The sequence below is a fragment of the Triturus cristatus genome, chromosome 2_2, assembly GCF_964204655.1.
Source record: "Triturus cristatus chromosome 2_2, aTriCri1.1, whole genome shotgun sequence".
NCBI classification, from domain to species: Eukaryota; Metazoa; Chordata; class Amphibia; order Caudata; family Salamandridae; genus Triturus; species Triturus cristatus.
This window is the reverse complement of record NC_140582.1, coordinates 481,459,976-481,485,764: the sequence shown is the minus strand read 5'-3', so window position 1 is coordinate 481,485,764 and position 25,789 is coordinate 481,459,976. Positions and strand designations below refer to the sequence as shown.

At 43.3% G+C, this 25,789-nt stretch overlaps 1 protein-coding gene across 1 annotated transcript in view; it reads left to right on the top strand.

The window, feature by feature from the left end:
- Positions 1-25,789, top strand: part of MGAT4D (MGAT4 family member D) — a 666,451-nt gene that overhangs the window by 188,441 nt on the left and 452,221 nt on the right. Inside the window, exon 2 of the mRNA XM_085641583.1 lies at positions 11,429-11,590. Coding sequence (XP_085497709.1) covers positions 11,429-11,590 — 162 coding nt within the window. The remainder of the gene's footprint in view (positions 1-11,428; positions 11,591-25,789) is intronic.

Below are 25,789 nucleotides of genomic sequence, written 5' to 3'. Positions count from 1 at the left end.
CACTTAGGGCGATGATAGCAACCCAACAAGATGATGGACGGAGTACCATTTCAAGATCTGGATTCAAACCATAGTTCTTTTGCTCGCCATGCCAACCCAGTTTTGACCCAGCCATATGCAAATCAGTCTTGACCCTGATTCTCTTGGGAACAGTCCAGCCTGAACTGCCAGGGCTGGACTGTTCCCATGAGGAGCAGGGTCAATACTGATTTGCATATGGCTGAGTCCAAACTGGATTCAATCCATTTCTCTTGACTGGGGGTGTGTGATTAAAAAGTTTCAGCACTCCATCCATCATCTTGTTGTGTAAACCTCAAAAGGTACATAGTAAATATTACAGTACCAATAGTAATAACAGTAATAATAACTACAACACTGCCAAATCTATGCTCTGTAAATAACAGCCGCTACAATGATTAATTTAATGATACTAAATGTAACCACCTTACAAGGATGGCAGGCTGAGTTAGCTTTGCCAGCATTGAAGCTTGAGACCTGCAGATCCATAGATGTCGGCAGCAAGCTTTTAACTCGCAGTCACTTGGCCACCGTGGCATCCACCTTCAACATACAGCACAAACGATTCATCCGACATTAGTTGCAGTTTGACACCCCATAACCTTCCTCAATACAACACTAGAAATGCCCCGAAAAGCACTTTAGAGGACAATTAGCCCAAAACAATGAACAACTACTTTATAGCCCTGTTTATCTACTTATTAACGATATGTTAGGTCCCACGAGTAGGGAGTTCCGTGTACCAGGGCAGCAGAAGTCAAGGCATAGTTGAGAGTGGAAGCACACTTGATAAATGAGGAAGATAGTAGGAAAACTCTTTCATGTGTATTTTACATCACCAAAATTGTCACATTCCAATCCCTGCCCATTGTTCAGGATGCAAAATGTTATTTTGCCCCATCCTGATGCAACACTGAGCATGTCAGTCATAGTTCACCTTTTGATGCTCTAGTTTGCCATTTTTACAGGGTAGCAGTCTTCTTTTGGGTTTTCGCTTTGGAAGTGGATTCAGAAGAGGATAATTTTAATCTCCCTCTGAAACTTGTAATGTCCCTTCTGTTAACTCGGCAAAGTTCTGTTTGTTGCAAGTTATAACAAATTGTATTCTCAGAGTTTTACCTCAAGCATTTTACCCATTGTAGGGCACCGGGGTGATCCTACTATACAATTACAACCTAAGATTATGGGATGAAATATAGCAGACATCATTTTATTCTGGTTTGGGAATGCAGTTCCAAGAGTCCAATATGGATCCTTAGCAAGTCGGAATAGCTTGAAGAGTTTGCATTATTCTGTTAGCAGCCAGTGTAAAGTCCATAGTAACAGAGTGGCATGCTCTGATATCAGCAGGCTAAGGGTTAGTATTTGAGGCTTGGTTTGTACCAGCTGCAGTTCTTTTAGGGATTTCTCTGGGAGAACTATGTTTGAGGTTGTTCTTCTAGACCTCGTCAAACAAACCTTATTGTGCAGTTCTAAAAAACAGATGAGACTATTGAATGATCCCAATTAAGGCTATGGTTTATTCATAGACCACAGAGCATCCCTTTTAGGATGCACAAGCTCTCACCCACCAAGGTGGCATGCTTCATCATTGGGCCATGCCCCTTGTTTCGTCAGTGCTGCGATGTCCATCAGGCCCCACAAGGAGCACTTTTTTCAATAGCCATCTGTGTGCCTGAAGATCCTAAGTTCTCTGATATCAGTCCAACAGGATTCCTCCTGCCAAGTTAGAAGTAGAATGAGGGGCAAATTAGAAAATATTAAAGTTAACTAAAGACATAGAAAAAATACCATTATTTTCCAGAGAAGTCCCTATTGAGGTTACGTTATGTTATGTTATTAATTTCTTGTAGAGCGCACGTTCACCGGGTTGTTTCATGGCGCTAGCAGTAGCGTGTGCCGGGAGCTTGACAGAATTACACGTGGGCCTGTGTTAACAGCCATGTTTTGAGCATTTTCCTAAAGCTCAAGAGGTTATTGCAGGATCGAATTTCTAACGGAAGGGAGTTCCAAAGTCTGGGGGCCAGCGTTGCAAACCTGCGGCCACCCTGACGTTGTAGCTTAAAAAACGGGGTGACCAGGAGTTGGAGGTTAGCGGAGCGAAGATTATGGGAAGGGGTGTACCTGGTTAGCAGGTGATTGATAAATTTGGGACTGCGGCCGTGAAGAGACTTAAAAATGATACAGGCCGTCTTGAATGATGTGCGTTGGGGGATAGGGAGCCAGTGAAGATTTTTTAACAGGGGTCTGGCAGATTGCCATCTAGGTTGCTGATGGATCAGTTTGGCCGCCTGGTTCTGGACCAGCTGGAGGCGTTTGCTGAGGAAGAGTGGTAGGCCCAGGTATATAGAGTTAGCATAATCCAGGTGAGATAGTACTAAGGCTATCACAACCTGAATTAGCACCGAGTGGGTGAACATGCGACTAATCTTCCTGATCCTGCGTAGCTGGAAGACGCAGGTAGAGACTACTGTGCCTACTTGGGTTATTAAAGATAAGTCGTTGTTAATGGTCACCCCTAGGCTTTTCACCGAGGTGGAAGGAGTGGGGGGGGGGGAGCCGAACTCGGTGGGCCAATAATGTGGGCCCCAGAGAGTTTGCCTATTCCCGTTCAAGACTAGCTCGGTCTTGCTGTAGTTCAGCTTCAGGTGGTTTCGGTCCATCCACTGGCAGATGTGAAGCATGGTGCCCTGGAATTCCAGGACTGATTCAGGGGAGTTGTCTATGAAGATCAGCTGAAGGTCATCAGCATAGTTAAAAGTGGTCGTTTTTTCGTTCCTTCAAGGACTGGATCAGGGGTAGCAGATACAAGTTAAACAACAAAGGAGAGAGTGAGGATCCCTGAGGGACCCCACATGTTGTAGATAGTTTAGGTGAAGTGAAAGGGGCTAAGTGTACCGCTTGAGTGCGGCCACTAAGGAAGGACCTAAGCCAACTGAGGGCTGAGTCACGGATGCCGGCCTGTTCGACACTGTCCATCAAGATGACATGGTCAACCGTGTCGAACGCGGCCGAGAGGTCCAGAAGGACCAGAGCCTGAGGGATTCCTTTATCAGCATTTCCTCGAAGGGCATCCAAAACTGCTAGAATTACTGACTCAGTAGAGTGAGCAGGGCGGAACCCTGCCTGATGAGGGCCTAAATAGTCAGACTGCTCAATAAAATTAGACAGACAAGTTGCTACATGAGCTTCAAGGACCTTAGCCAAATAGGGGAGCAGGAAAATGGGCCTGTAGTTGGAAAGATTCTGGGGGTCTGCACCTGGTTTCTTTAGGAGGGGGACTACGACTTGAGGACCCTGCCCTGAGATAGGGATTCGTTTAGAAAGGTCAGGATGGGGAGAGAAAGGACAGAGAAAGCGTCTTTTAGGATATGCGGGGGACAGCAGTCCTTTGGTGAGCCAGATTTCACCCTGGACAATAAAACCTGCAGGGATTGATCTATGAAGGGAACATTATCTAGAGTATAGGAGTTAGATTTCATGGCAGAGGAGTCCTCCTTGTGACACGAGCTAGGAATACTGGCTTTGATGTTGGCAATTTTTTCCAGAAAGTAATTATTCAGGGAATCACACAAGTCTTGGGTCGCAATGGGCTTAGGGAGAATTCTCTCAGCGTTGGATAGCTCGTTCACTATGTCAAAGATATCCTTTGATTTATTATTAGACTCTGTGATTCTTGCCGAGAAATAGGTGGCTTTGGCTGAGATGATGGCTTTTTTATAGTCTTTGCGGGCCTTCAAGTAGTGATGTTTTCCTTCCTGGGTATACGTGGGTCTCCATTTCCTCTCTTTTTGGCGTAGATTAAAAACAAAGAGATGACCCCAGAAGGAGACAAAGTAACTTGAATTCAATTTTAGTGTGAGAGTCAACATGTTTCTTTCCTACGTGTCCCTGCCTGGGATCAGTAGCAATTCAACAAGTTCATGAAAAATTCCTAACCATCTATAGGCGAGGCTCCTATGCTGTTTTGGTGGTGCTCACACTAAGTGTCATATTTAGCAAAGTGTCATCTAATTAGGGAAAATAATCTGTGTATTTACATCCAAAAGCTATATTTACCCCCGATAGAGTACCTTATAATAAAGAATACAGTTGTGGCCTGTAAAGAAAAACCAGAAACAAGCAAAATATTAATAAATGCCTCAAATGGTAACAAAATTCCCCGGTATATCAACCGTTTGTTTTCCCAGATCTATGATGATCATCATCAAAGGTGTGCCCATCAAGTACTCATACATGCGCATGCTCTGTGCGTTCATACCCCAAATCTTTAATACACCATGCATACACAATGATTTGATATATTTTCAAGTTTTAGAACCTACCAATATGGCTTACCTGTAGCCATTGTGAAACTCATCCTTTGGGTTATCGTGGATTCTGAACGTTACCTGTTAAGCATCTGAGGCAAAAGATTTAAGGTAGTTCCCATTAGCGGGCACTGTTTGCACAAAGGAAAAAAATGTTTTTTCCCCTAGAGAGCTACTTACTTGCCGAAGCCAACAAAATCCTCTGAGAATCTACCCCTACCATGAATCCGGATCTGAAGTGCTCCTGAACCGGCTGAGGTCAAGTGCGTCCTAATAATGTGTGTGTGTCGTGATGAACATTGTGGTAACTGCATGGGATAGGGTTGGTGTGTTTCCCATTCATTGTACTCATTTTGTAAATCCTGTGTATGTGTTTTTTCAACAACGTTTTTTTTGTTAATATACCACTAAGCATAGTTAAAGCAGGTTATAATCTCTTAAGGATTTGCTAGATTTCTATGTTAGGGGAACATGATCTATGTCACGTCTATGGAGGTTCGGAATAGCATCTTGATCAATAGCTTTGGCCAAAGGGAACAAGTGAGCACTGAAGGTACAGGGAATAACCTTGATGGACCCATTGGGCTCTTCTAGAGCTATTGAAGTGCTATATGTGGATTGTGATTTTGTTGGAGAGATTCATGCCAATGCTCTCTCTGTGCTGCTTATGAACGTCTAGAATTGTCAGAATAGACTAGAGTGATTGAGTGTGTAATGGGACTGCTGGCTAGTTCTGACAAAGAGCTCTCAGAAACTCTTTAAGTATGTCAGAGAATGTGTTTTTTGGATATCTGGGCAGAATTTACTCACTGTAGATCATAGAGGTCGGGTTGCTCTACCACATCTAATTGTTGTTGCCTGATTATCTTACTGTATAGATTGTTCACTTCAGTAGGGAGGATAAATATCGCATAGTAATTTAAAAGGTCACTGACTCCTGCTTTATTTTTGGTCAAAAGAGGTTAGACTAGGGAATTTATCAATTGGGATATACACTCACTGTGTTGGAGTGATCAGTAATGGTACCTTTCATGTCTGGTGAAACAGTATTAACCTTAGTAACAGTGTTAGGTTATTCTTCACACACTCATTGCCAGGGGGTGCCTATGAGCTGAAAATACTTTGTTGTTCCTTTTGGTGATGTCTTCCACTCAAATTGTGAAAGTCAGAATGGACAGCATGAATGATGTGTTTTCAATGTGATAGATCTTGCACAATACTAATTTTATTAAATATCTTTAAGAGTTCAGAGGTTGTCTTTCCAGATTTCGCTATCTGGTGTTGGTAATGTAGATGGCTTCCTTTTTGCAAATCATTTGTTCACTAATTTTCCTTTCCAGTATAATTGGTTTTGCCTTATTAGTTCCTCATAGAACACTACGACACGCAAGAGAGACTACTGTTCAGTGTGTAAAATACAGTGTACATCATAGAACCACAATTGTACCCCAAAATACAGAATTGTACACCACAAATCATAGTTGAACAGTATCAAGGCATTGTGCTTTGACAAGAACCACATACTAATAAAATCCCTAATGGGGTGAACAGCAGTTCATTCTGGGTCTGAATGGCCAGGAGGTGAGTAGAAACACTTGTTGCCTAATCACTTGTCAGGGGAGGAAGGTGACAAGTGCTGAGGCTGTTTTCCCAACATCACAATGTAGGGTTAGTAGGGAGTGAATGTAAGCACCGCCTTACCCATTGATTACTTGTTGAAGGGAAATTGAATCAGGCAGCGAGTTTTTGGGGCATTCAGTCAGAATTACCAATTGATTGGGGAGCATTTGTGTTGTGACAAATTTCATATAATTTTCTTATACCTCCATTTCTCGTATTAGTACAGTATATTTATTTACAAGCCCAGCTGACACAGGGATCAGTTTAAAAAAAATACTTACCTTTTACTAATAGTAGATTGGTTTTTCTTCATTGGTATTAGCATTGCTAACCGTCTACCACTCTAATGCGAGTCACATTATTGGGTCTGTGCCACAATGCACGTTTTATCAAGAAACGAAACATAAGGAAAATGATGAATGCTGATTGGAGGTAGCGAGGGGTAGCTAATGCTTCCCTTGGCTTATTCTCTGACACATCTGCACTGCCCTTGCTACCTCTGAACTCAGAATAGATAGGGAAGCTGCTGGAACATTAAATAAACCTGCTTTGCAAAGCCTTGTTTAAGTTTGTAGCTTTCACGACTGCCATTTGTTTACCTTCTCAGCACCAAATAGGACCCCAGTAATAGACTATGAGTTGAGGTCCATCCATTAGTGTATTGCTTCTCACATATGGCCACAATGCTTGTCTTCTGTTGAGCCTCAGGGTAGGCACTGAAACTCCAGTTATGAACCAGCAGAGGTTCTACCTTTGCTTTATGTTCACCAGATCGTAGATCTACTCCGCGTCAGGCCACTGAATCAAGCATCCTCATCCCCGGAAGAAATGTACATTGGCTGAAATGTTAAAGAATATAATACAATGATTTTAAAATAAATATAATGACAAAGTTATTAATTGTACAGATAGAGTTCACTACACATTAAGATACATTGGACCACATAGAGCTGTGTCACTGCTGATCATAAACACTGTGGGTGATTATAAGAACCAACTATCTCTATTAAAGGGAGATTTTATGAATAATGTTTGTATCTGGAGCTCTGTATGCTGTAGCTGTAGGACATTCTTTAGGCACAATGCAACTTACATGTAACCAACATACGTGTCCCCAATTGGAGGGGGGTTAGAGAAAGATATAAAAACAGTTAGGCATTGGCTTGTGAGTAATCTAAAACTGATTCTCTATCTCTCTAGAGTTGTTAATACTTATGACAAGAGTGACAGAACTTCAGTATAGCAAATTGCTGACGTTTAAATCTATAAGAAATTGCAACTACAGAACAAATTGGCAGCTTTCTGGAAATTAGTAGCAAGGGAGAATATTCGCATTGTTAACCGTTCCATCAGACTGTATCAGATAAAAACGATGGTGTGACTACGACATAAAGATGTGTGAAGCAATAGCAGCTTGTGATGCCTATACATTCAATTAAATTGAGTTTTTTAGATTTACGTAATTGTACTGATTGGGAAACAAACATAAAAGATTCATGTGAAAAAACATATTGCCACAGGTACTTTAGAGTGGGAGGTTTGCAAAACAAGTGCCGAGAAACAGCCAGTTAGTGCCTCACACATATTCTTTAGTGTAGACAACAATGGTCCTCAAAACATAGGTGATGCAAAAATAAATATAGTTCCGAATCGATACTATATTCCGGAAGTCCAGCCGGACAACCGATTTAATTATAAATAATTGAAGAATGCATACATATAGGAACAAATGTACGTGAGACACAGTCCTGTGCCCAAGGTAGAACAAAACATTAACAAAACAAACAAGGCATTTCAGGCAAGACAAAGAGTTAAGCTTATTTTGAGATACAGTGTTATAAGCTTTTTTTGAAAAATAGCTGTTGCACTTTTTAACACATTGGAGTAACGTGCATGCTATTTTTAGAGGGGGTCGACGGCGTTTCGATCCTTTTTGTAGGGTGTCAGGATCATCATCAGGACTTAGATATGTACATGCCTGATTGTAAACGAAATTGCCTGTATGAGCGGGCAGACGGCGACCGTACACAGACGGCGACCACTACGGTGAGGGCTCCAAGGAGAATACTCGTGGAGAAACCGCGATCGGTTCAACGATGGTGGAAGGTTCTGCTATTTTCACAATGGAAAACTCCCGTAATGTGGGAATGGATATTAACGATACTTCAATTGATGGCGGCGTGGCAATGCACAGTGCTCCGCCAGGTCCTGGAGTTAGTGGTGAATCGAGTCGATTCACCACTAACTCCAGGACCTGGCGGAGCACTGTGCATTGCCACGCCGCCATCAATTGAAGTATCGTTAATATCCATTCCCACATTACGGGAGTTTTCCATTGTGAAAATAGCAGAACCTTCCACCATCGTTGAACCGATCGCGGTTTCTCCACGAGTATTCTCCTTGGAGCCCTCACCGTAGTGGTCGCCGTCTGTGTACGGTCGCCGTCTCCCCGCTCATACAGGCAATTTCGTTTACAATCAGGCATGTACATATCTAAGTCCTGATGATGATCCTGACACCCTACAAAAAGGATCGAAACGCCGTCGACCCCCTCTAAAAATAGCATGCACGTTACTCCAATGTGTTAAAAAGTGCAACAGCTATTTTTCAAAAAAAGCTTATAACACTGTTTCTCAAAATAAGCTTAACTCTTTGTCTTGCCTGAAATGCCTTGTTTGTTTTGTTAATGTTTTGTTCTACCTTGGGCACAGGACTGTGTCCCACGTACATTTGTTCCTATATGTATGCATTCTTCAATTATTTATAATTAAATCGGTTGTCCGGCTGGACTTCCGGAATATAGTATCGATTCGGAACTATATTTATTTTTGCATCACCTATGTTTTGAGGACCATTGTTGTCTACACTAAACGATTACCCAAGGTCCTCATTTACCTTTTTGGGTCCCCTTGTTCTAATGAATATCACACATATTCTTTAGCATATGTGTCACTGTTTTTATTTTTTTAAGGCTGAAGTGGAAGCATAGAATGATGTGTTGTTCAATGGCTTAATCAGCCCGATCAACCATATTACCCTCTTATTTGTAAGAGGGTACCCTATTAAAGCTTTTTAGAGACTCAGCTCCAGGGTATTGGAAGGAATATTATCTTCAAAGTAAAATCATTTGGGCTTTTTAGTCAATATCAGTGTTCCCAATTATCAGAGCTACTGATTAGAGATTCCACTTATAACTATAAAAGATTTGTTATATTTTTTAGATTGTAACATCTTCTGGTCTGCATGGTAGAGTGCCCCTAAGTGAATGTCCTACATTTTGAAAGAGCCTGTTAAGTTTGTAAGCTACACTTAGAAGATGGAAACTATAGGCCTCATTTAGATTCTAGTGGGCAGACCACCTGCTGCTCAGATCAGTGGAAACAAATAGTCCCTGCTCCCCTGGTGGAGGACTTCACACCAGATTTAGAGATCTCCACCTGTCTTGTGGGATTTCTGTTCCTGCAGTGGAGCTGCTCCTGCAGCATCTTTATTGAAGGCACTGATATTTTCCTGAGCACTCACCATGATTGATGCACCTCCTCCAAAAAGTGTTTTGTTCTACAAGAACAAACTCAGAAGGGAGGAGTTTGCCCTTTTGTTGCTGAATAATAACCCACAAGACAATCGGGTAGTCTTCTCTCTGTGTATGAGGACCACTTTGCAATTTAATGGCCTCTGGAGCCATGTCTTCTTTGGCAGTCTTGAATAGGGATGATGAGTGGTGGCCACCCTATCTTAAATAGGGTGGATTGATTGCTACTAAGACCTGGTGGTCTTATGGTAGACGGACCATCCGATCAATGCTTTCCACTTTCCACTAAGATGGAGTCAGTGGAAACCTAGAAGTTTCCCTTTCTAAATAGAGAAGGAAACAATAGTTTTGACAGAATTGTGCACCCAGGTGCACAGTTAACCAATCCCAAATGACACTCTTTCTGTCTTGTTTTTTTTTCTTTCACACCTTATGTGCACAAGTATTCATTTCTGCAGAAGACAATAAACACAGGTGACCAAGATCAGACTTACCTGCACAATGATTGATATGTTTTGCAATTTTGTGTTTTTGACTGACTAATTTGATACAAAACTGTAACTAATTAGTGATCCTTATACTCAAAGCATTGTATTTGAAATATGTTATGCTTTTTTAAAGAATATATAACAAAACCTAATGCCCTTCATTTCACAGAAGATTGCAATTTTACAGCTGCTGGTGAATTGTAACTAGCTTTTTCCACTAAACCAGAGGCATTAAATATAGTCGGATATAGACAAATTATATATGTGATATTAAGAATCATTAAGTTACACCTGAAATTGGACAGTAGTAAAGAAAATTGCATTTGAGATAATATGTAAAATGAATGTGTGCTTCTCAACATCATGCTCTTGTTGCTTTGACATGAGCTCCTAGCTAAGTTGACCATGCATGTCCAACATCGGGGAGAGTAGGAGAAGATTCCAGCTCATTACAGGTCAACCTTTTGGAAAATAATCCAGTCCATCATTAGGAATTATGAGGGATTAGAAGGGATGTGTAAATGATGGTCATGGATTGGGCTTCTTTCCTTCTTCCCACTTTCCCTCATCCATAGGGATTTCAGTATGCACAGTATCAATCCATTCAACTGAAAATATTGTTCCCACGCACTCACTTTTTCCCCTTGTACATTTCTTTGAATGCCGTTGATACACCTAGTGGGTTCTTTTGTAATGACATTGTTGTATATTAAAACATATGATTGGTGGGCAAGAGTGCTAGAGCTTTATAATTAAGATAGGGGGTAAAGTAAGGTGAATATTTAATGTTACCTTCTGGTACACTGAGCAATTAAAGTTTATCAAATTAGTAGTATTCCTGTCCTCAATAACATATTGAAACGGGTTATTGGTGTCTAATAACGTCTATTAGCTTTGGCTGGTATTTTAATTCAACCTGTAAAATTTCCTTTGTGCTTCCCACTGGACATATAAACTCAATTGTCCCAAATTCCATTTGCTGCTACTGGATTGAGTATAAGCCCTTGGCATGACTGATTAATTGTAACCAGCCGCTGCCCATGTAGGTAAGAGCGGTGGGGCCGGGTTGGGGATTCGACAGGCGACCAAGAGGGAAAATTAAATAAATTATTCATTTTTTCTCATGATCATCTGTCGAAATCCCCTCCCGGCCCCACCACTCTTACCTGCACGGGTCGCGGCTGACTGCAACATGTAGCTAGAGGAATAGGTTATGTACTGTAAAATATGAGTAATGGAATCCTCACTTTTGTTTACCATCATGTACAGGGTTCTACTACAGAGAGTGTTCGGCTGTAGCGCAAGTGACATTGCTAGGTTGGTGCACAGTGCAGCAGTAGGCATAACTGTTCCAGGCAACTTATATATAGGAGTTTTGAACGTCTCTGGTTGAAACTGAAGAAGCACAGACATAATATTGTCACAAAGAAACCATTAACAAGGGTTCTCTTCTGTTTTAGGAAATGGAATAGATGAGTATCAAAAGGACTTCCTTGAACTTCGGCAGAGACTATTAACGGCAGAAAGAGAAAATCAGAAAAAATCCCATTACTTGAACAATCTCCTGGAGGACATTAAGAAGGCACTGGCAGACAGGAGAAATAACTCAAATAATCATACAGGTTTGTTGGCTTTATGCTGTAAGTTTTATTGATTCTTATGTCATGCTGCACCTTCATACAGTGATGTGAAAATACATTCTTATGTTTGGGAATTAGAACGTTTCTTTGAACACCTTTCAGTGGAATTGAGCAACATTTTCACTTAGGTGAATTGCGTTTTATACTTTTGTTTTTTCAAGTGTTTTAATCTATGTCTGGCCTACTTTGCGCCAAGGTGCATCCTGCATCCTGCTGATGGTAAAATATAAATGTGCAAATATACAATGGGAATGGTGCGTTTATTAGATTCTGCATATGACTAGTCTCAGTTTGTGTTGCTTGTGACTCCCCTTTACAAGGGGGCAGTGATAGTTTTTAATTTACAGTAAAAGCATCTTTTCAACATTCACCAGAAACACTATTGGTGTGTCTCCAATACGTCCAGCTAAACCGTCCAGATAGTGTTGCTTTGGGTCTGTGACTAAAATTGTATTTATATAGCAATAGTGTTTGCTTTTGCAGCCTGTACAGGGCGAAAAGTTCCTATAAAGTACATGAAATTGTCAACATCATAGATTTCAAATGGGTGTGGTGTGAAGAAAGATACAACGTGGAACAACAAATCAGTATCATTGCAAGTAAGATTAAAAACAAGTCCCAAGTCCTGGCCTACATCTTCGGAAATCAGTGCATGCTTTGCACTTATTTACCAAATTCATAAACTCACATCATAAGAAAGATTGCAACTCACAGAATGAGGTACATTGTTAAATAAAAGATGATGACTAGAATATTGTTCTTGTTGTGTTAATGTTAATGTTAAACCATTTATAAAGCGCACAGCTGCCCCAGCGAAGGGGCGTCCCGGCGCTGACAGCAGTTTCCAAGTGGAGTCAGGTTAGGCCATGGGGAAAAGAAAAGTTTTGATAGCCTTTCGGAAGGATATCAAACAATCTAAGCTGCGGATCTGCAAGGGGAGGGAGTTCCACAGCTTAGCGGCAAGAAGACGGAAGGACCTTCCCCCAGCTCTAGTTCGCTTAACTCGGGGGACAGTAGACAAGATCAGTTCGGACGAGCGCAATATGCGGGCAGGGACATTAGGAGTAATCAGGCCCGACAGGATCTCAGGAGTAGAAAACTTTAAAATTTTAAAGGTGAGGCATAAGGTCTTGAATTCGACCCTTTTTGAGATAGGGAGCCAATGGAGGCGGCGTACGGCACCCGTTCCAGAGCATGTTCTTGAGAGTCCGAGTAGGACCCGTGCGGCTGTATTCTGGACACGCTGCAGACGGTTCAGTTCCGCTTTATTGGTGCCTAGCAGCAAGGAATTCGCATAATCAAGTCTAGATAGAATGGTAGCCTGGACTATTAGTTGACGTGCCGTCGAATTGAAAAACCATAGAATAGGCCTCAGACCCCGTAAAAGGCCAAAGCAGGTGGCAGCAATTTTCTTGGTGTGATCTTGGAAACCCAGGGTAGAATCAAACCAAAGCCCAAGATTCTTTACCACCTGCTTAGGGGTAGGGGCAGGGCCCAGAGAAAGAGGCCACCACTGAGTGTTGCAAAGTCCCTTATCCTTCCCCACCAGTAGCACCTCTGATTTACTGGCGTTGAGCTGGAGACAGTTTTTCGTCAACCAGCCTGCAACCGCCTCGAGGCCCTTCCGAAACTGGGTGGCGTCGATGGCATGATCATCCGAAAGGGCCACCACCATCTGGGTGTCATCCGCGTAAGAGACCATGGTAAGACCATGGTCACATGCGACTACTGCCAGGGGTTGCACATAAAGGTTGAACAGAGCCGGACTTAAAGCCGAGCCCTGCGGGACCTCCTGTTCAATGGGCTGGATGGAAGAAGCGAAAGGGGGGGGCATAAACCTGAAATGATCTATCTGACAGGAAAGATCGAAACCATTCCAGAGCAAGATCTTTTACTCCAGCTACTTCTAGCCGGCGCAGTAGGATCTGATGGGAGACCGTGTCATACGCGGCGCTCAAATCACGCAATATGAGTGCCGCTGTATGACCTTCATCTAGAACGGAACGCAGATGCTCACTCACTGGTAAAAGAGCTGTTTCGGTACTGTGGCCGGCACGGAAGCCATTCTGAGATTGGTCTAAGATCTTATTATTATTTAAAAAGTCAGAGAGAACTTTATTGACATGGGCCTCCGCCACTTTAGCAACCCAGGGCAAAAGAGAAATCGGTCGAAAGTTCTCGGGCTTGGTGGGTCCAGTAACGGTTTCTTTAGCAGTGGAAGCACCTTGGCCTGCTTCCAGGACAAGGGGAATATTGCCTTGCTGAAGGAGGAGTTAATGGTCTGTAGAAGAGGTGTGAGAAGTATGGATAAGCAGTCTCTAAATTGAGCCGGCCTCATGGGGTCAAGAGGAGAGCCTGATTTAATTTTCGTGCTCAAAGCAAGAAACCCCTCCTGTGAGATGGAAGGAATAACCTCCAGTCTAGCATTAGATATTGATATTAGAGGACTCTCTGAAACCCTAGGGCAGTTAGGGAAGGTTTTATAGATGGCTTCTACTTTTTGAACAAAATAGGAGGCAAGATCCTCACAGTGTTGCTCGGAGGTGATAATAGAGGTAGGCGGATCCTTCCTCTTTCTAAAATCACTGAGAATTTTAAAAACGCATTTCGTGGGGTTATTTCTAGATGCTATGTTGTTGGTGATAAAGGCGGCTCGGGCTGACTGTATAGCTTTGTGGTAACATTTAATGGCGTCCTGGTACTGCTTTTTATCTGAAGGGCTATAATTCTTCCTCCAGGCTCGTTCACGCTGTTTACAGACAGTCCGCATGGCAGCTAGGGAATCCGTGTACCAAGGGTTAGAGCCGGAGTCACGGCCCTTGGACCATTTGGCCGGAATAAGAGAGTCTAATGCCGCATATATCCACTCACAAATAGTTTTATAAGCTTGTTCCGGGTTGGTATCAAGGATAGGGGGGCGAGAAGCCAAAAGGGTCAGCAAATCATCCGGCTTAAGTTTGTGCCAACAGCGTTTGAGGCAGCTCTGGACGTAGCCCCCACCTGGGGGAGGGAAATGGCTATTAGATAATGATCGGACCAGCATACCGGGCTGGGAGGCTGAACCTGGAGATAGGGGATGTTAGAGAAGACTGGATCTAATAAATGTCCAGCTATGTGTGTGGGTCCCATTACCAGTTGTCTTAATTGACAGGCTTCAAGAACCGCAATCAAGGTACTGACTTCCGAATCCGAAGAATGATCAAAATGAATATTTAAGTCGCCAATTAAACTAAAATTAGCTGTTCTCATAGCCAATGTGTGGACAGCTTCCATAATCGCTACTTTGAATTCTGATGAGGGACCAGGAGGGCGATAGACCAAAAGGCCAGAGAAGGAAAAATTAGCGTTAAGTAAGATGGTAAAGCGGGCGCACTCACACCCTACCACATCCTCCCTAACAAAAATACAATGAAGGGGGGATTTATAAATCACCGCCAAACCCCCACCTCTGGTTTCTCTATTAATATTTAGAATGTTGAATCCCAAGGGGAGTGCGAGGCCAGGTTCGGCTACTGTGTCCTCAGTGAGCCAAGTTTCGGTGACAAAGAACACATCCGGGGATTCGTTTTCAATGAGATCATAGATCTCGCTATAGTGCTTGACTAAGTAATTTGACACTTTTTGCTATACGTTGTAGTCTGTGTGCTGTAAACTTAGCAGGCTTACTTTTCCTCCCATTCAGACATTTAGGGCCCATTAGAATTTGTTTATCATCTCCCATCAATAGTTAACAGGCTCAGCGAGATTACGAGTAATGCTAAAACTACAGTTCTGGCTGGACAATTCCCCTAGGACTCTGGCTGCCCAAAAAAACGAAATTCTTCAGACGAAAATGTTGCCAAGAAGTACCAGTGATATGCAGTAAATCAGACCCCCGCCCCCATATTTTCCCATTTCTAAGCGAACCGTCAGCTTCCAGGTTGTAAGGAAATGGTTTTCCGGCCCTATGAGTTATCCTACCAGCTCTAAAGTAAACTCAGTGGATCGTCCTTCTATGATACTTCGTTTCTTAGTTTCAAGCCTTTGAACTCTTTATATTGCAAAAATGTATCAACCCTAGTCCACAGGCGTAACCATTCCAAAAAATCACAAAACTCTGGAACCCCTAAATTTGTTAGTCATTACAAAAGTCTAAAATATCAAGTCAGTCATCAAGATTAATGACTCAAATCCACACAAGTCTTTATCCTTTAAAAAGGAGAACACTGGCTGGTTCAATATCACTCAACTGAGATAAAGCAAATTAATACTCCTCCTTAAAGGCCTGTAAATTACATAGGAAAAGACACACAATTGATGGACGAAATGCAGAACAAATCAAGACATTCTCCCCCAGTCAAGAGATCTTGGTTAAATCCATCATTCTTTTGCTCACCATGCCACCCCAGTTTAGACCTGGCTATATGCAAATCAGTCTTGACCCTGTGCCTCATGGGAACAGTCCAGCCCGAACTGCCAAGCCAGGTCCTCCCTGGACCGGAAACCAGCATCCTAGGACCGGTTTTGGGGTTTCACCCCTCTTCAGACAGGATAGCTTGAATCCATTGGCAAGGTGAGCCCGGCACCTACGTCTAGGCATACCCGGCGCACTTAGGGAAAGAAAGCAAAAGAGACACAATTGATGGATGGAATGCAGAACAAATCAAAACATTCTCCCCCAGTCAAGAGATCTGGGTTAAATCCATCATTCTTTTGCTCATCATGCCACCCTAGTTTTGACCTGGCCATATGCAAATCAGTCTTGATCCTGTGCCTCATGGGAAAAGTCCAGCCCGAACTGCCAAGCCAGGTCCTCCCTGGACCGGAAACAAGTATCCTAGGACCGGTGTCGGGTTTCACCCCTCTTCAGCCAGGATAGCTTGAATCCAGTGGCAAGGTGAGCCTGGGACCTACGTCTAGGCATACCCGACGCACTTAGAGCAAGAAAGCAAAAGACACACAATTGATGGACGGAATGCAGAACTAATCAAAACATTCTCCCCCAGTCGTGAGATCTGGGTTAAATCCATCATTCTTTTGCTCACCAGATCAGTTGACTGGGGGTGAGTGATTGCAATGTTCAACACTCCGTCCATCATCCCCTTTGGTTTTGCTTTGTTCGCCCTAAGTTGGCAGGGTATGCCCAAACGTGGGTCCCTTGCTCACTTTGCCACTGGATTCAAGATAGCCTGGCTGATGAGGGTTATGAACCCGAAGCCAGTCCCAGGATGCTTTTTTTTACCAGTCCAGGGAAGACATGGCTTGGCAGTTCGGGCTGGACTGTTCCCATGAGGCACAGGGTCAGACTGATTTGCATATGGCCATGTCTGAACTTGGGTGGCGGAGTGAGCTAAAGAATGATGATGGATTAAACCCAGATCAGTTGACTGGGGGCGAGTGCTTGCAATGTTCAACACTCCGTCCATCATCCCCTTTGGTTTTGCTTTGGGCGCCCTAAGTTGGCAGGGTATGCCCAGACGTGGGTCCCTTGCTCACTTTGCCACTGGATTCAAGATAGCCTGGCTGATGAGGGTTATGAACCCGAAACCGGTTCCAGGATGCTTGTTTCCGGTCCAGGGAAGACATGGCTTGGCAGTTCGGGCTGGACTGTTCCCATGAGGCACAGGGTCAGACTGATTTGCATATGGCCATGTCTGAACTGGGGTGGCGGAGTGAGCTAAAGAATGATGATGGATTAAACCCAGATCAGTTGACTGGGGGTGAGTGCTTGCAATGTTCAACACTCTGTCCATCATCCCCTTTGGGTTTGCTTTGTAAAAGACATAGGTGCTTCCTTCATTCCTCTACATCACCCACTCTTGCAGAATCTATAGCTTAACAAATCACCAGCATCATAAATGATGGACTCGCAGATGGTAATGTATGCAACTCCCTTAGGCACTCTTTCACCTCCCCTAACCTGCCCTAAAAGACGTTCACCCTAGACCCCATATGGCTCAAGAATTACGCCTGGAAAATACTCAAAAAATCATCAACAACCAACTACAAAATGATGTTGGATCAAAGAGAAACACTTAATAAACACCAGTCCCAGTTTAGGCCCAAACACAAAACTAGTTACATGTGTGGAACGATCTACTTGAAACCGTGGATGAGGGGTCTCTTAATGCAAACACTACATGTCTTATCTGCTTTATTTAACACAATACATTACAACACCCTACTCGATAGCTGCTCTGAGGAGTGGTCAACTTGTCAAACAAGGTTAACAGATGCTTTAAATCCTTCCTAGATAGAATGCTTTCAGAGAGTGAGACTGGGACAACTGCCCTCCTCTGCACACAGAGTCATGTGGAGAGTGCCCAATGGACCTGCTCCGTTCCCACCGCCCCTGCTGTCACTCCAAAGTGTACAAGTGACCAGAGCCAGATAGAAACAATATTTGAATGCCTGACTGCATGATATACAATAACTTAAAAGTGAATGGCTAAATACAGAAATCCTCGCGCTAGGTGCAGTGCACCTCCTCAAAAAAGCTGACACCATATGAGCACCTCCATCCTTCTTTGGTGAACATTACCCTTCAAAGTAAGGGTACTTGTCCTGAAAGTGATGTGGGATGCTGACATAAGCCTGCATCCGCAAGTGGGGGCAGTTGTCAACACATCCTTCCACCAAATCAAACTTATGAGAAAGAGTTTCTCTTTCATCCCTACTCAGCAACACTCTGCAGCAGTTGGTGGTGTAGTCAAGGATGGACTACTTTAATGACCTGCAGCAGAGACTCCCAGCAAGTTAAATAAAATAGCTGCACAAGGTACTAAACGTGACTGAGGACTAAATTTAAGCCTAATATACATTCCAGTATCAGCTCACCTCAACAGTGTACAGTACCTCCCAGTAAAAGACAGAATCACTTTCGAGATTATCGAACTCGCTTATATTCCTCGAAGGGGCCTCTTCAAAATACCATATAAATGTGCAACACACTCCAGCATGCTACTTAGAAGTCAGTAGAAGATCTACTCCTGGTCATCCTCAACACCGGACGCAAATGCAGTGGTAGATAGCAGTTCTCTGTAGCAACTTGTGCCTCTAGAACAGTCAATTCTGCAGTTAAGATTTTGACTGATTCATCTGTTCCAAACATTTTGCAAGCATCTCGCGCCTTCCCTCTCCATCCACAGTCTAATTAATCTATTTTACATTGCCTTGGTATACATTATACATATCTTTCACTGCCTCTCTTATTTTTTTGTAATGTTCAACTGTTTTTACAGTGGCAAGGCCGGATCTTCGATGCTTAAATATTCAATTTTATGTATCTATGCCTAAAAGCAATTTAGTTCAGCCAATCGCGCAATACAGGCAAACTAAACTTTCCTAACACACAGCCAGGACTTTAGGCTTTGCACCCAAGGGGATGTTGTTTTGAGATTCTTTGAGTCCACTCACATTTCATCCCATTAAAAGGATTAGTTATACATACCTGGGGTTGTAAAGTATATTTTCTAGACTTTTGTTGTGAATTTTATCTCACTAAAGCACTGTTGCAAAGTCATCCTTGTGCCCTGGGACCCCCATTTTTTCCTGACAGGTACTGGTGGTAACTGACTCTAGCTGTCCCTGGGCTCTGCCTAACCAGGCCCCGGGCCAGTGCTCTGCTGAGAAGACACTTAGAATACAGTGAAAACACCTACATACAATAGGGTACACTATGGGTTAGGGTACCACTATGATTGGCATGATCTCCCCTATGTGGCCATAGTACATAATAGGGTAGGGGGACCAAAACTACCTTTAAGTTCCTAGTATATAATAGGGCATGGCAGTTTAGAGGCCAGAAGCCCTTTCTGCACTTGCATGTGTGCACTGCTGAGGCCCGAGGTCAATTTAAAAGCAGCTTTGTGTTGCAAGACTGCTTTTAAAATGCAAATTGTGGCCAAACTCGACTTTGGTGTTTGGGGCACTTAAATGGTAATAAACTAAAATGTGTGGGTATATTAAGTACCCCAAGGGTCTCCCCTAGTTGTACCGGGGGGGCAGGGGGGGTTGTCAGGTATTTATAAGGTGGATCCTTATAAAATGAGTTGTATATGCCCTAGGTTTAGTGAAATTTCACATTTCACTCCCCACATTGTAGTGAAGTGATTATCAAAATCAGTTTTGTACTAGGAGCACTGTGGGTTGAGGATCTGCAATATTTGTATATATTCAGAACCCCTAAAGTCTCCCCTAGGTATTCCAGGGGTGGGGGGTCCTGTAGATATAAGCAGGGTCCTTATAATAGATGTTTTATAAGCCCTGGTGTTGGAGAAAAGGCGCAGTTCATTTTCCCCATTACAGATCCCTAGTCACATAGGTTAACATGGCAGGAAGTTATTACATAATAACTAATGTCAAGGAGGTGATAAAGATATAATTCAGGGACTTCCTAGAATGGTTTTGACAAATCCAACAATATGCTATTGTTGAATTTATCCTAAAATGTACAGAAAATATGTTTACAAGATTTTCTTGTCTCTAAGCCAAAATTCAGCCTTCCAGTGGTCTGCCCTGATTGGTCAGAGTTAAGTGGATTAGCCAGGCTCCTTTGATTAGGTGATTAGTAGCCCCTGGGGTTATAAAGCCCTTCTAAGAGGCCAGAGTTCTGCTACATAGGAATGCCAGAGCAAGGGGAGGGGTCGTAAACAATGATCTTCAATAGAAGGAGGAGACAGTCGGGGGAGGCCAGTTTCATTTACCCCCTACTCTTGGAACCCAGCCAGTTGGTAGGATTAAGGAAGGGTTAAGCAAATGCAAGGGGGAGAGACTATGGAAATTAACCATCCTTGATATGTGTTTAGCCAGCTCTTCTCTCTCTGCTGGAAAACCAGCCATGTTCAATTTTGGAGAAATGGTGCTCTCTGGGAGATTAAAGTGCCATACTTTGGAGGATGTAGTTATACCCTGTCGTGTTGCCCTGCACCTCATTGGACAGGAGTGTGCTCCTGCTTGACCCAGAGAACTTGGAATAAGTATCTGAGGGGCAGAGCATTTCAAATCTGCTGCTTGAAACTTAAGGAAGAAGAAGGGTCAATGCTGAAAGTTTGATTTGCACCGACCAGGCCCTGCACTCGGACTGACTGCACCTGCTGCCCAATCTGGAACTACAGCCATATGGATCAAACCTGCTTCAAAAGGACTAAAGAGTTGAATCCCTGTAAGCTACAAGTTAACAGAGCTCATCTGTACCATCACCACCAAGAATCCCCAGCCTGGAGTACTACCTGTGGATTTGTAAAAGGGTTTTATCCAAGTGGATTGTGGGAAGTGATATCCCAAACTTTCAAGGACCAACTTTGAGCTTCCAGACCCTTGGAGTAAGTTTTGGACACTTTGGGACCCTCAAAAGAACTCCAGGAAGACGTTCCAGAAGTTTGGAGCAACTTTGGATAAAAGCTCCATAAGTGGACCGACTCGACGTGGCCAGCCTAGCTGTGGACCTTCAATGTGAGCCAGCCTGCTGTCCAGGTTTGTCCCGCTAAAAAGCTATGGATGTCCGACTTCCAGAGTTTAACTGGGAGTTGGCTGAAACCCAAGCCAGTAAACCCTCACCGAAGCCAGCCTGGTGAAGAGCAGCGAGGGACCCCTGAAGAAAAAGCTCCGTAAAGTTTCTAAGTCTGAATGTAGGGGAAGTGACCGGACCAACCGCGAGAGTCAAGCTGCCCACCTTCAACCGTGAGCTAGCCTGGAGTAAGGGGTAGCCGCGCAGTCAGCCTGAAACTTTGACTTTGTCCTGGTGTTGCGCGACCAGATGGCCCAATAGGCCTATAATTTTCTATGTGCTATATAGTGCTAAATCTTTACAAATTCATATCTCTAGTTCCCTACATTGGATATTTTTCATTTTAGTGTCATATTAAAGATAAAAATATTTCCTATTTCTATAAATTGGTGTTGGATTTTTACTGTGTGTTGTGTCTAAATTATTTACTGAATTGGTGTTTTTAAATGCTTTACATACCTGTTTTTGAAGTTAAGCCTGTCTGCTCGCAACCAAGCTACTAAGGGTTGAGCATCGGAATAGTTTTCTAAGACCTATACTGAGCCCAAACTGTGTTAGTGGCCTTATTGCTAGTGGTAGATATATATTTACCACTACTAATAACCCACTTTCCAACAAGCACTTTGAGTAAGCCTTGAATGCTGACAAATACAGTACAGGGTTGGACTGCCCATTTATTCCACCAGGTATTTCTATAGTGGGCTGTAGTCATAGAAGCTTTGCTTGTTAAGGCATAGAGCTGCTGCTGGCACCTCTGCTACTTTCTCCAGCTCACCTGCTGACACAGAGGGTGCTTTAGGAGAGATAGAGGAAAGAGAGAGATTAAAGACAAAAGGAGAGAGATCAGGAAATGAGCAGAGCTGGTCTGAGGCTTTTTTGTTCGCCTTACAAGTATTGCGCAAGGGACATTTCTCTGAACAGATCTGCATGTGTGCCACATGTGCTCTATCACACCAGCTATATGCCCTCTTCAAACCTGAACTAATGCAGGCTGGCACAGGGAACAGATATATTTCCGTCTTATCTCAGTAGAAGCTGCCTGTACCTCGCATTCCTCCCCAGAGTGCCCGACTCACTTTGCCCCTCCCTTTTCTATTGCATTTTCTGTCCTCAAATCCTCTTGCGCCTACTGTATTGATGCCCTATTATATATTTAACGTAGAGTTCCTTTATACAGAACAATCTCCACCAAACCAGTTCCATAGCACTGCATAGTGCCTCTTATTAAATCATAATGTTGCAATAGGAATTAATTATTCTTAGATCATGCAAGATCAGTCTTGTTGGAAGAACACGGCAAAGTTACGAGGTACAACCACTCCCTTCTTCTACTTCCTTACCCTGGCAGTCACCATCTGCTTTTTAGGTGTGGTTTCAGAGAGCAGCTATCAAACTGACATACTGCTAAGAATATGCACCCCTTTCTGCCTTTGATTATAGACTTTGTCAATCATGCCTTGGCTCAGCACAGTGGAACATTAATTGCCCACCTAATGCTATTGGTTGTTTTAGTATACCCTTCCACCTTCACGCGAGTGCTTCCATTAAACTACCTGAGGAACTGCTTTACACCCATAGCCATTTCTTCTCACTCCTACTGGTCCCCCGTTTGTCTCACTCTAATGTACTAATGCTCCACCTATTAAGCCATTAACCCCCGACCTGTTGGCTTTGCCAATTGTTGTTTTATGAACTTCACCATCGTGGAGTCTCCCTCATTTGTTGGTTGCCTTGCCTCTGGATCTCCATTCCAATAAGGTGCCCTTTTGGACAGAGCCTCTTTTCTGCTTTGTCTTTGGCCAGGAAGCGCTTTCCATTTCCTTTTGTGGCTCATTATTCTTCCCATGCAATTTTATTTGTATTGGCTGATTTTGAATGCTCAGTCTATTAATATGTGTGTCAGGCAGTTTATTTTGAAAGTACATCTACATAGATGTAATTGTCAAAGAGATCATTTTGAAGCAGTGAGGAAACACTAGAACACTGACCTGCCGGGAAATAAAGCAGCCATGATCCACCCCTCCCCAGGCTGTCTGAGTGATTTCCTGTAGTGTGAGTGCTCCTCCTGTGAGGAATCCACTGGGTCTTTCTGGCAGAGGGGGAATGACGCTCTTTGGGAGGGGAGCAGGGAAAAGGTTGCTAGATTCTTATACCTTTTAATTTTGAAAATAAATCTAGAACCTTGAATACAGTAGTTCTGAATTTTTTTTTTATCATCAAGTGAAGCTACATATTATTATTCACCCCTACTTCTTGGGTATTTAGGTTCTGGGCTATTTTAAACGCTGTCTCGGGCATTACGGTAAAAAACAGGCTTTCCTTTATTGTCGCCCAGTTCCTTATTGCAGTGCCTACAGAGACCTTTAGGGGCTTATATGAAGGTCCTGGGTAATTCGGGTTTGGTTTTTAATAGGAGTTACCACTTTAATTGGAATTATTAGGCCTACAGTAGCTCTGCGAATCTGTGGTATTTCCCCCAGAGACTTCACCTCACAAAACAGTCCCTGGGTGAATTATTAGGGGTGAGGAATTTCTGGGAGAAACCGGGCTGGAAGTATCAATTCCAAAGATAATCCCAATTTTAAGGGACCCCCAGGGTCCCACTTGCGTTCTTCTGTGTCTCTATCCCTGGAGATAGCAATCCCCTGGAATCAGTAACTCAGAGTCGAAGGTCTACCCCAGGTATGTCATTTTGGGGTCTCCAGGGGTCACAGCTGCGACCCTGGCTAGTTTCCTGCTACTTGTCTTTGTGCCCCATGGCCTCAGGTTGCAAAAGCCAACTTTGGGATTCTCCATCTGTAAAACACACCTGAAACATTAAAGTGTTTCAGTTTATCCCATCAAGTCAGGTTTTGCTTAGCGACACTTAATCCTTAATTTATTTTTATACCAGGGCTACTCTACTGCGGTGTACCATAATAATCAAATTGTGTTAGTTTAGAAACCTCTAAAATGCTTTTAATCGAATTTCTTTTGCATTGTCTGTTTAGATTTCATAGTGGAAAAAGTACCAACACCAGCCATTTTTGTAAAATATTTACAACGTGGTAACCATAAACTGTATCAAAAAAAGGATGAAATCACAAGGACTCGTGCCGATTTCTGACACGTCATCAGTTCTTACGATCATGTGATGTCTCAAACGCGATGTCACAGAGCCAAAGGCCATTTGATGTCACATCCGCTACCCCAGGCATTTTGGTGAATGGACGTCACCCTTGCTTATACTGAAGCCCTTGCCGAGTTGTGCTTCAAGGTCATTAATAATTATACGAACCAGCTTTCGCCTCACCCGTTCATTAGAGCAAGAATGTAAACAAGCGACAGTTTTCAGTGATAACAAGAAAAACGCTGGTTGCGTTCTCACACAGATTATAGGCCAGCGACACAAGGCAGCAATGTTACCATCATTGTATGTGCATTACTGAGAGCGCCCAAGGCAAGCACACAACTCAAGCAAACACTGTGGCGTTGAACATTGAAATGTAGCATATCAAAGGGTGTTTACACTTTTCCTGCGCCTCCTTTCTGCAAGGATATGTATTCTTTCTTACTCTTATCTGCTTTTCTTGCAATGGAAGAAACACCAACACAGCCAGAGCCACAGCGCTTCGAAACCTGTTCATGGCATCATGCCACTCGGGCAGGGTGAGATTCGAACCCAAAATCCGCAAAAATATTTAAACCCACCCGCACTGCAGGGGGTCCTGACAAGAATGGTGCCCTGGGGTCTGTCACATGGGCGCGATGCCAGCTCGTCTAGATTCGAAAATAACACCTGAGTCCGCAGCTCACTTGGGACATGTCAGAGCAGCACCCTCGGCAGCCCAGCCTGCACTCAGGGATGGCAAACAAATGATTGCACAAGGACTTGCCTCCCAGCACAAAACCTCTTTGTTTCACAGTTTTCATTGACATTGGTCGGTGCAGGATTTACAATGTGCGATTTATAACTTACAATCATAGTTTTGCTCTCAGGGCAGTGTCTTATCTTGTACCCAGTAATCGTAAAAACATGATGTATAGACACGTTTGCAAAGGTGTGGCATAAAATGAGTAGATGACCAAAGGTCAATGATGATGTGGCTAGTGCAACTGAAGCTCGCATTTTGATTGAAAACAAAGTATTGGATCGTAGCTACTTTATTTGAGTGATTTTCATATAATTTACAAAGTAAATGTTGGAGGAGTCAAACCAGTGCGCCATCAATTTTTAAATTCACTTAACCAAAGACAAATTCCTCCCTTCATTTTCAAACCTGTCTTTCTGATCTGAGTTGACAAAAAAGTAAGCCCTTTATGTGGGTCTTCTGAGGTTGGTGACAATCTCGCTTAATCAGTACTTTTCAGTTGCACATCAGTTTCAGGAGCACGTCGATATTGCTTTTTATTCAACGATCCTCCCTTACATATTTTATTGTATTAATCTCCAAATAATGTGTGCGCACAATTCCCTCTCAGATAGGATCTGTCCAGGGCTCGAGTCGGGGTACCACGCGGGTGGACGGCGTCCCCCCCACTTATTTTACCGGGAGCTCTATACCTGGAGCAAATGGAGCCACACATTCTCTCTTTGGCGTCTCTGGGGCGAGATCCGAGCTCATTGAGAACGCTGTTCATGAGCTGGCTTCTCTGATGCAATCGCATCTAAGGGGTGAGCGAGGGGAGGCAATGAGTCTGATGGTGCAAGCCAC